The sequence below is a fragment of the Myotis lucifugus genome, unplaced genomic scaffold (assembly GCF_000147115.1).
Source record: "Myotis lucifugus unplaced genomic scaffold, Myoluc2.0 scaffold_13, whole genome shotgun sequence".
Taxonomy (NCBI): domain Eukaryota; kingdom Metazoa; phylum Chordata; class Mammalia; order Chiroptera; family Vespertilionidae; genus Myotis; species Myotis lucifugus.
Window position 1 is genome coordinate 5,252,224 of NW_005871061.1, and position 12,261 is coordinate 5,264,484.

Below are 12,261 nucleotides of genomic sequence, written 5' to 3' on the forward strand. Positions count from 1 at the left end.
AGCATGAACAGTGGTTATAGTTGTGTTTAATTATTCTAAGGTTATAAATTAACAAACTTTTACAGCACTTGTTTAATTTATTCTTTTCTAAAGATAAGTTCCTTAATTCTTCTAGCTTCTGTGAACCAGAAAAGAAATAATGTTTCTTTCTAAAATTCCAATAAAAATATTAGGGATTTTCTACATAATTAAATAATTGGACAATTCTACCTGGCATTAAATAACTACCTGATGTGTTTTAAAAAATCCAGTTAACTTTACCTATATAGACTGTAGCCACATAACATTTAGAAGCTCAGATGGAAAACAAAGTTAAAGAAAAAAATTGTTGAAATGCATTATGTCTACAAATATGGAAACAAAAGCACGATCTTAGGTGAATGTTACCGAGTATGGCACAAAAACTCTTCATCTAATTCTGCTTCCAGCTCCTGTTAGAGGGATCCAACTTTAAATACTTACATATACCTCTTTACCATCATGAGGGTAAATTCAGAACATATATTTAGATATTGGAAAACAAAAATATTATTTTCACTTTCTCCAAATCCTTAATCCTGAGCTTAACATTCAACCAGTGGTTTCCAGAGTCAAGAGATTACATAAAGGATCCACTGCAGTTTGTGAGACATTTATTTGTATTCAGAAACTACAAGAAAATAAGCTTTAATATTTAACATGAGTTTAACACTGGAGCCCTCACTGGATCCATAGGTCTAAATGGTACCTGAGGTATCTTAGGGGAAAGCTGGGGTATTGGCAATGTCTATTTGTTCACTGTCAGTGCACTGCACTGCACATACTGCAGTTTACATGTACCTGGTTAAGTGGATTTGTAGTTTGTTTTATCTAATTTTAACCAAATCACCCTAGAAAATGGAAAAGTGGTTTTGAAAGTTTCCTGCAAAGACAACAGATTGAGGATAATAGCATAATACCAGTAATGCAAACACAAGGGAACAAGAAAATGCCAGACTGTTATTATCTCCTACTCTATGTTTGAGCCTTTCATCAGTCATACAATATGGTAAACATAATGAAAATCTAAAGCTAATAAGAAGTGGATACCACAAGATTAAAATTTATTAAGGTAGCTTTGAAATATGGGTGGATATCAATTGTCAATGATGACTCCCACTTTAAGCCACCTCAACTTAACAGACCATTTAAAATCAATTGAATAGCAAAAGACAAAAGGTCTGTGACGTTGGGTAAACACTTGGTAGAAGCAGCTGAAATAATACAGGCAGAAAAACATGACAGTAAACTAGAACAAATGCCTCTGTCAGCAAATACTATTAGAGACACTTAGAAATCACTGCTGAAAATTTGCTAAAACAAGTATTAGAAAAATTACTTAGTGTAAAAGGTTTATCATATAGTTAAATGAAAATACAGCTGTTTTTAAACAACTCAGCTTATATTATTTGCTAGATTGCTTCAATAACAAAATATAGAAACTACTTTTCTTTGAGTCACTAATGGAGCAATCTAATAGAGAAAACATATTACAAAAATAAATGATTTATTTAATAAAAAGATGCTTTATAAAAAAAAACTACGTGGGAGTAAGGTTACCTCACATGCAAAATTCAAGCTATTGCAAGAAAGAAGTTGAAACCAAAGGACAGAGAGTGACACACAGAGTCAAGAATGTAGCTATGTTTTTTATAAAAGTTCAATTTTTCAAATAAAATAGAATAGTTACAATATTTTGAAATGAGATAGGAAAGAAGCATGAAAATGTGTTGTACCTTACAGAGATAGCTCTGGTTGTCTCAAGACAAAGCATTTAAAAACTGCTGAAATTTAACATGAGTTAGGCATTTTTCACTCACAAAAAGACAAGTGATCCCTTGATAGTTTAACAATTAGTAAAAAAAAAAAAAAAGTAACTACTTAAAAGAAATGGCATTGGAAAAAACACACATTAGCAGAAGCAACTTCCAGGTCCATCTCCTTGACCCCTGTATGGTTCACTTCTTCCTCCCTCTTCCTGGCATTAGAGCAATGTCTGGAGCGGACATGAGTAGACAAAAATGGGGATGAGGGTCTCCTCATTAAGAATAAAGAAGGAAATTTGCAAAGAGCCCAAGTCCCTGATGACATCTGGCAAAGTCATTTTTAAAGCCAATTTTGAACCCATTTATATAAAAATGTAACACTCTGGATTAGTTGCAAGAACAACTGACTGTCATCAAGGAAGATGGAAATTTACTAGCCACGGTTCAGCAGGAAATCTTGCTTGATTCATAGACCGGACTGAGAAAAGTTAGTACTATGATTTAATAAGTGCTGCTAATGATGTTCTTGTTCCACTTGGACCTACATATCTTTGTCAGATTTATGTTTCAACTACAACAGACATCAAACCAAATATCAAAATAAAATGATCTTGGAACTAAACCTTCTAATTACTGTCTTTTTTTAACAAGACATAAAAAATGGCATTGTCATTGTTCTCACTAAAAAGTTATTAACCATGACAGAAAAAGCTTTTGTGCCATTAATAAATAAAATAAACTCATTTTAAATCATGGAAAGATCGTGTTCATGTCATGCTTTTCTCATTCTTTACTATGTATTTTATAATGTACATAGTATTAGTACATGCATATATGTATATAATTATTAAGTAAAATATATTGGGGTTACTTGCTCAAACATGGGCAAAAGTAGGTTTATGGTTGTGAGTACACGAAACCCAGTTTATTCTTATATTATTATTATTCATTTATTATTGTATTACATATTATTATTAATAGAGGCCCAGTACACGAAATTCATGCACGGGAGAGGGGTTTCCCTCAGCCTGTCCTGCACCCTCTCACAATCTGGGAGCACTGGCTCCTAACCACTCACCTGCCTGCCTTCCTGATCGCCCCTAACCTCTCTGCCTGCCTGCCTGATTACCCCTACCCACTCTGCCTGCCTGCCTGATCACCCGCAACCACTCGCCTGCCTGCCTGATCACCCCTACCCACTCTGCCTGCCTGCCTGATCACCCACAACCACTCGCCTGCCTGCCTGATCACCCCTACCCACTCTGCCTGCCTGCCTGATCACCCCAACCATTCGCCTGCCTGCCTGATCGCCCCTAACCACTCTGCCTGCCTACCTGATCGCCCCTAACCATTCTGCCTGCCTGCCTGATCACCCCTAACTGCCTACCTGCCTGCCTGGTTGCCCCTAACCACATCTGCCTCGGTCCCCGCCACCGTGGCTTCATCCAGCTAGAATGACATCCAGAAGGTCATTCAGCTGTCCGGTCTAATAAGCATATTACGCTTTTATTATTATAGATTATTATTATTGACCTACTTTTGCCCCCTTCCCCACAGGATATGAAGTTAGAGACTACTACACTAGTCCAGAAGTTGGGAAAGTTTTTCTGTAAAGGATCAGACAGTAAATGTTTAGGCTTTGAAGGTCAGAGGGTCTTTGTCACAGCTACTCAACTCTGCAGTTGTAGCACAAAGGGAGCCATGGACAATATGTAAACAAATGGCCATGACTGGGTCCAATAAAACTTTATTTGTGAACACTGAATTTCATATAATTTTCATCTGCCCTGAAAACATCTTCTTTTGATTTTTCCCCCCAACCATTTAAAAATATAAAAAAGCCCTGGCTGGCATGGCCCAGTTGGTTGGGTGTCATCACATACACTGAAAGGTTGCCAGCTGGATTCCAGGTCAGGGCACATGCCTGGGTTGTAGGCTCAATCCTTAGTAGGGGGTGTGCAGGAGGCAGCTGATCGATGTTTCTCTCTCAATCAGTGTTTCTATCTCTCCCTGCCTCTCTCTCTAAAATCAATAAAAACCTATTTCAAAAACTGTTAAATATATAAAAACAATTCTTACCCTGTGAGTCATACAAAATGAAATCCTACAGGCAAGGCTGGCATCTTTGTCATCTTTCTATTCCCTGTACTTAATAAAATATCTGGCTTTCAGTAGAGAGTTGTCAAAGTTCTCCATGACACAACATTTGTCTTTGCTTTTTCTTCCTCACAAGTACACCTTGTGTTCTGCTATGTCACCCCTATTAGAACATAAGCTAACTGGAGGGATTTTCTTTATGTCATTCTCTGCTCTCTCTCCCCAGAGCTTAGAACACTGCCTGGCACATAAAAGGCATTGAGCTTCAATGAACTAAATCGTTCAAATTTGAGAATGCTTTAAGAAATAAAGACTGAAAATTCAGAAGTGGCACTGGGTTTCATAGCATATTCAGGTCTTGAATGTTTCCTCCCTGAGCCCCTGGCACTGGTTTTAAGTATACACAGTAGTCCACTCCAAAATGTTCCAATACCATGGAAATTGGCTGTTTACTTGCTTGTCTCCCGGACTAAACACTGAGCTCTGTGGGGGAAAAGGAGGTGTTGCATTCATCTTTGTACCACCAGCATGTAGCATAGGACCTGGCATATTGCCCATATAAATAAATGGTTGTGAAAATGCATTGGCAATCGATACTAATAGAACCTTTCAAACAGTAAAAATATTTTGGAAAACATTTCTATGAACAAACCAAGAAGAGAAGCAGTGAACTGTGGAGTTTACCAGTTACAATCAGAACAAATTTGCAAACCTAGTTCCTTTAACTTCTCTTCATGGGACTCCTAACCTACTATTCTGTCAGTTGTAAAACCTTTGGTGAGAATTATACTTGGAAAGGAAATTAAAAAGTGAGCCACATTTAGTTATCTTTTAGACCTGTTTATTGGGTAAATTTTGCTCCTCTTCCTAAGCTTTTCTTAAGAGTCTGAGTTGACTAGAAATGATGCTGGAGTTTTCTCAGTCTAATGATATGGAGTAAGGATACTGAAATGAAAATGTAGCCAATGGAAATTAAGCTATCTAGACAATTTCTAGGGATCTAGTCACTTCTGAAAACTATTTCCATGGCTTATTATACATTTTAGGATCTATTTTACCAATAATTTGTTTTAATCTATCTTAACCATTAATTAACATTATTTGAGAGCACTAAAAGGGTCTTACCCAAGCTAACCAACTCCTACAAAACAGGTGTTGAGTGAGAAAGAAGCCCATGATAGTAGTCAGCGGTGAATAAGCACACCTGGGCTAAAGTACACCACCTACGGTTCAGCTATTCTCTTAACTAATGAAAGGCAAAAGTGAGAGGACAAAATTAAAAGCTGTAGTATTATTTATCAGAGTTATATCAGATGGAATATGGAACAGATACCTTAGCATTTGTTGCATATAACTATATTCTTATTAAATTATGACAAAATGCAAAATACATTAATATAAATTGCTGAATAGCAACAAAGTATAAAACATCAAATTTGCACATGGAATCATATGTTAAACATTGTTATTAATAAATAAAGTTGAAATGAACTGTGTCTAGAAATTAATAATAAATCATCATAGTCTCATCTTTTGCATATAACCAAACTACTTAATTACCTTTATTAGAATGAAGTCCTTATTGACATATTTATATGAATCCAATGTCACCAGTGCAAGCTGGATCTCCACTCAGTAGATCCTTGTGCTAGCTAATGGAAATTAAATTCCAACTTGAAGACTCAATGTTTATTTTTAAGCTTAAAATGGAAATCCCCTACCACCTCCTCTTGCTCCCCCTAAAAAGAACAACTGCATACAAAAGAGCAACAATATTCAAAAGAAAATGCGAATGTTACAACATATTTATTCCTAGCTCTAACTGCATTAATTCAATTTGGATAAAAATAAATCATCACTATTAAATATTTAACAGTCCTTAACCAGTATACTCAATGTACAAAAACCAGTTTAGTTAGTCTCAGTAAGCTTAAAATGTTGAGTAGTTGCTCAAGTATAGCATTTTTGATTTCCTTACATTTAAAGTGGCAGGGAGGAGATATTTCACTAACACTAAAGAAAATTCAAAATGCCTCTGATTAACATGAGAAACGCTACTACTATGAACCTTATTCAAATTTGAATTTGGGTTAGAGATGATATGTACTACTACTATATAGTCCAGTCATCCTTTAAAGTTATCCCCCCAAAATGTGGAAGCAGTATTGTTATTTTGGTTCCACTACTTTTACCCATTTGTGTAAGATTTGAAAACATGACTTTGGGTGAGCAGGGAAACAGGAATCTTAAAGAGCAATTATAATTTACCCCATGCAGGTAATGATAAAAATCATATAAAAACAAGTGGCTGTTTTTATTATCGAAAGTTTTAATCAAAGAAACATCTCCTTGGAGGAGGTTAAGGGGGAAAAGGGGGAACATCTGTAATACTTTCAACAATAAAGATAAATTTAAAACAAACAAATAAAAAAATAAATACTTCCTAATTTTCAATTAATAGTCAGTGACCATACTCTAAGAACAAAATTCACTTTTACAAACTACTGAAGACACACAGCTAATAAATTGCTTGTGCTCTATAAAATAAGCAATCACCTAAAAGTTTCAAATTTGCAGCTTTAAATCTGTCAGCAATAGCCACTGATACCATTGCTCAGAAGGTATGCCCATTATTGTTTCGTTGAGTATCCACAATATGAAAGATGACATACAATGCATAGAATAGATGACATTCAATGAAACATTTGTAATCTGCTAATATACACTAGTAAAGTAAAACCTAACCACTCAGATCTTTTAGTTAATGAGACTCATTTCATGATTTTACTTAGCTCTAAAGAGCCAAGCGATTTTTTAAATGAATTATTAGTAACTAAATAAGACTTCTTATAATCAAATAAAAGTCAATACTTCAAAAAAAACAAAAAACATGTCCTGCAATAATTAAAGTTTTAGCTGAATATCCCTGATATCTACATCTACAAGTCTGTACAATGAGAAATACTGTTATAGACATGATCCTCAGGCATAACAAGTTTCAATGATCAGAGTAAGATAGGATTATAGTTGAATACTAGAGGCCCGGTGGACAAAAATTTGTGCACTCGGGGGTGTCCCTCACCCCGGCCTGTGCCCTCTTGCAGTCTGGGACCCCTTGGGGGTTGTCCACCTGCTGGCTTAGGCCCAATCCCCAGGGGACATCCCTCTGGCAGCCCGGAAGCCCTCAGGGGGTGTCCACTTGCCAGCGGGGAGCAGGCCTAAGCTGCAGTCGGACATCCTTAGCGCTGCTGAGGAGGCGGGAGAGGCTCCCGCCACCACCGCTGTGCTGGCAGCCATCAACCTGGCTTGTGGCTGAGCAGACCTCCCCCTGTGGGAGCGCACTGACCACCACGGGGCATCTCCTGCATTGAGCGTCTACCCCCCTGGTGGTCAGTGTGTGTCATAGTGACCAGTCATTCCCAGTGGTTCTGCTGTTAGGGTCAGTTTGCATATTACCCTTTTATTATATAGGATAGAGGCCTGGTGCATGGGTGGGGGCCAGCTGGTTTGCCCTGAAGGGTGTCCCGGATCAGGGTTGGGGTTCCGCTAGGGTCCCTGGCCAGCCTGGGTGAGGGGCTGATGGCTGTTTGTAGACTGGTCAAGCCCCCCAGTGGGGACCCTCACCCTATGGGGGTGTGGCCAGCCTGGATGAGGGGCTGATGGCCGTTTTCAGGCTGGCCATGGCCGAGGGCTGGAAGCAGGTATCTGGGATTTATTTACCTTCTATAATTGAAACTTTGTAGCCTTGGTCCCACTGGAAGCCTGGGTTGCCCCTGGCAACCCATGTTCCCAGCCCTCCTTGAGCAGAGGACAGGCCAGTTGGAAGCAGGTATCTGGGATTTATTTATCTTCTATAATTGAAACTTTGTAGCCTTGAGCAGAGCTCAGGGCCGGCCAGGGCAGGCGGGAAGCTTAGCTTCCTCCATCGCCGGGGGCAACCAAGCCTCCTGCTCACTCCAGCTCCGTGGCTGCCGCCATCTTTGTGACAGAGTGAGGGTTAATTTGCATATTACTCTTTTATTAGATAGGATTGCCTCTCATTATTTAAGCTTTCACCAAGTTTCACCAAAATATATCATTACCCAGAAATTCCAAATAATAATTGTATTGGCAATGTTAAAGTAACTTATTTCTTGTCACGCATCTCAAAGACAGGAGAGGAAATAAAATCAATGTTGGGGGGTGGAGAGGGGAACATTTTAAATCGAAGAGAATGATCAACTGCATCAAATGCTGCTGATAAGTCAATCAAGATGAGACTGAGAACTGAGCATGGGATTCAGCAGCATGAAGATCTTTGGTGACCTTGGTAACAGTTTTGATGGAATGGTGAGGTGGAAGCCTGGCTGGAGTGAGTTTAGGAGAGAAAGTGAGAGGTGAGAAATCAGAAGCAATCAATATAAACAAAATTAAGCGAGGTGTTTTGCTTCAAAGGAGAGTAAAAATAAAGCAGTAGCTGGCAAGGGAGATAAGGTCAAGAAAAGGTTTTGTAAAATGAGACAGGTTGTATGCTGCTTGGAATGGCAGAAGACAGAGGAGAAAAATTATTGGGGCAATGTCCCTGAGTAGTTGAAAAGGAATGGAACCTTATACACAAATGGAGGGATTTGGAACATAAAAAGTTCACCTACAGTGACAGGTAGCAAGACAAACTATGTGAGTGCAGGTACTAAAAGTTGGGTAGATATATATGGTAGTGGAAGTTTTCTTCTGATTGCTTCAGTAAATTAAGCAGCAAGGTCATCAGCAGAGTATAAAGATAAGTAAGAGTTCTGAGGATTGAACATCAAAGTGCAGGTGTGAAATAGTCATCTAGGAGCACAGCTGAGGGACTGGAGTTGAAATGTATAAAATAATTGTCTGAAAACATCAGGGCCTATTTGGTGCTTTGGAAAAGCAATGTTTCTGATCATTAATAGGGCATTATTGGACTAGAACAGGCAAAACCTGAAGGACAGGAGGAAGACCAGTTAGCAGGCTATTTTAGTATCCTACAAGAAACAACTAGAGAGGGATATTGTCGAAACTAGGGCAAGAGCACCTAGAGGACATTTGAGGAAACAGATGTAAAAGTCATTGCAAAAGCCGAGCCAGTATGATTTGGCAAGCAACTGGAAGTGACTGAGAACACCAATGGAGTGGAAGATCGCCCGGAAGTGTCAAGCTTAAGTAAACTAGAGTAGGGCAATGCCACTGATAAACTCAAAGAACTATTTCAATACTGTAAAAATTAGTAACCAGTTGGGAGATTAAAGCAGTAAGTATAATTTGAGTGAGGCTTGAGTGAAGAGAAGTAAAAAAAAAAACACAAAAAACTATTGCCCTGACTGGTTTGGCTTAGTGGATAGAGCATAGGTCTGCGGACTGAAGGGTCCCGGGTTTGATTCCAGTCAAGGGCATGTACCTTGGTTGCCGGCACATCCCCAATGGGGGGTGTGCAGGAGGCAGCTAGTCAATGTTTCTCTCTCATCGATGTTTCTAACTCTCTATCCCTCTCCCTTCCTCTCTATAAAAAATCAATAAAATGTATTTAAAAAAAAGAGAGAGAAAAGAGATAAATTAAAAAAAACTATTTAAAAAAATTAAAAGTGTTAATCAAGGAATGTTTCTGCTTCTGTTGTTATCATCACTGCTTTGGAGTGATTAAGATAAGGCAACCAAGTGGTAAATTGAGGGGCAATCTAGGTGATCTAGAATATTGGCAACTAAAGAAAGAACTTTGATAAAGAAAGATAATGGAACACATTTATGAAATTACTTATGCAGAGAGCTTAATGCCAGGCACTATTCTATGAATATCATCTCCTTTAATCCTTTAAGATAAGCATGTGAGGTAGATCCTTTTATATCTTTGTTACAGTTAAGGAAAACAAAGTGTACAGATGTTTATATAACCTTTGCAAGTTAATGCGATTAATGGTGAAGCCAGAATTCAAATCCAAGTCGGAATGACCCCAAAGGCCTTGTTCATAACCACTACACAATACATACTTTGTAAATTAGAAGCCTGGGAGAGAGAGCATAGATTATTTAGGAGAATTTCAGAGTTAAAGATCTTACATAGGTGGAATCATTCCAAAGAATGACACAGTCCAACCAAGGCATACTAGTGCCAATAATTAGCTAAATGTATAAGTGCAGAAGTGAGAGTTTAGGAAATCAAAGAACTAAGAGCACAAAAAGCATTGGGTTGTCAACACAATAGTTGAAATCACCAAAATCAAGGGAAAAGTCAAAAGGATAGCCAGGTGCTTTTATCATCAAGGAAGGTCAGCAGATAACAGGCTTCACAAGAGAAAGGGTTGCTGAACGATGGTTCAAAGATGGCACGGAAGGAGCAGGAAGAAAATGGCATGCAGGGCTGAAGAGGGCACAAATGTCAGGACCTGTGTCAGGGGACAAGCCAGATAGAAGGAATAGTGGCGAGATAGAAGGGGTAGTCAAGGAAAAGTTTAAAGATAAAGGGAATTAAGTTTGTCTTCATTCAACAACTTTCAACTGATATTTATTGAAGGCCTATTACCTCCTCTTCTAGGCACAGGAGGGAAACAGTGGGGGTGGGATGGGTGGTGACAAGCTGTTCCATAATGAGCAGAGTAGAAGGGTCTGGATTTGCAGTGATTCGTAACCTTTTATTTTGGTGTGGGTGAAGGGACCTTGGGAACTCCTGTGAACTCTAACTCTAGATAAATAGACATCCACCTGAAAATATTACAATGCTAAGTGGGAGAGAATAAAGAAATCATGAGTCAGGATCTCCACTTCTTTTCTGGTCAAGCAAGCCAATGTAATACGGCCCAAACCTCATCTCTCTCCTCTCCTACCATAAACTAGTGAATACTCAAAATATGATATTTATTATCTAATATAAGAAATAACATAGACCACAAGCTATAAAATATAAGCAACATGCTAGGAAATGTTGGTTGTGTGACTATTGCTATAGAACAAACTTGGAGGAACTAATATCTCTGCCCCCACTAATGGTTTTATCACTTCTTCCCTCCCAATTCTGTTTCATATACCGAACAAGATACCTTGTGCAGCAAAGATGACTTAGGCCTGTTTCGCTTTATAGAAACAGGCACACAAATTAGTTACCTGAAAATTTGATTTGATGTGCCAGAGACTACAAAATGCTACAGATCAAAAGTAAGTAAGACAGCCTCTGCTTTTAGGAGCTCAAACTGGAAGAGATAAGTAGGAATGTTTAGCTCAAAAAACAGATACTTTTGAAAATAGTTCTGCTGTATCGGCCAAGTTTCTGGTCCATCCTTTATGTGACATAAACACAGTCCATACAAACATACCTACTTAAAACCCAGTGCTATTCCGGGCACACGCATTTTTAAATTACAACAAAAGTAGGGGTCTACCTTACCATCATTTTTTCAAAGAGATCCAGTACTTCCTTTTCTGACAAATTCAAAGATCGTTCATCGTATAATGGCTGAGGTGCTGGAAATTCATTCATCGCAACTTGAGAATCAATAGGATGTTGAATAAGATGTTTTTCTTTTTTGACAGTAGATTTTCTAAAACTTGTAATTCGGTCACGCTGCAAAGAGAAAACAACAACAACAAATAAGCCCTAAAAAAGAGATTGGGAATCACAAAAAAAAGGAACTGAAACATCAAAATGGCACTTAGTATGACACACAACATTATTGCCTTTTGACAAAATGTTATTTTAAGCAGCAAGCTCCGGTTAGAGATTGTACTATTTTGAAACCCTGAAGTAGCTCTCCAGCCTCAGCGGTCTGGGGGCTGAAAACTATTCCTTAAAAAGTAAAACTCAGTTCTCCGTCATTTCTGTTTTGCACAGGAAGTAGGTAAACAAAAAGTCCTGCATCAAAGTCATGTGGGTTGTTTCAGGGAGAATGTGTCTTTGTTGGCAACTTTCAAATCATGAGAAAGAGAGAAAGAAAATAAAAAGAGCTTCCGATATCCAGTTCTAAGGGGACGTTATAGTAATGCTTGTCTTCAAGGTGCCAAAAATTGACAAGTATCTGTGAGTACTTGCTCAGTGTAGCAGTAGAGTATCATGGTTAAGAGCACAAATTCTGAAGGCAGACTACCTGAGTATGAATCTGCCTTTTACTTGCTCAGTTCGCCTGTGCAAATTAGATAGTCTCTGTTTCCTCATCTCCAAAACAGCACAATGAGCCCTAGCTGGTTTGGCTTAATGGATATAGCATCGGCCTGCAGACTGAAGGGTCCCAGGTTTGATTTTGGCCAAGGGCACAAGACTGGGTTGCGGGCTCAATCCCCAGTGGGGGGCGTGCAGGAGCAGCCGATCAGTGATTTTCTCTCATCATTGATATTTCTATCTCTCCCTCCCTCTCCCTTCCTCTCTGAAATAAATAAAAAAATATAAAAG

General features: G+C 38.6%; 1 protein-coding gene across 3 annotated transcripts in view; it reads right to left on the minus strand.

Annotated features, from left to right (window-relative positions):
* The window catches only part of DIAPH2 (diaphanous related formin 2), a 906,095-nt gene that overhangs the window by 838,908 nt on the left and 54,926 nt on the right, over positions 1–12,261 (minus strand). For all 3 annotated transcript variants that reach the window (XM_023750473.1, XM_023750472.1, XM_014452154.2), the window contains one exon: positions 11,263–11,439. In XM_023750473.1, the coding sequence (XP_023606241.1) occupies positions 11,263–11,439 (177 nt within the window). The remainder of the gene's footprint in view (positions 1–11,262; positions 11,440–12,261) is intronic.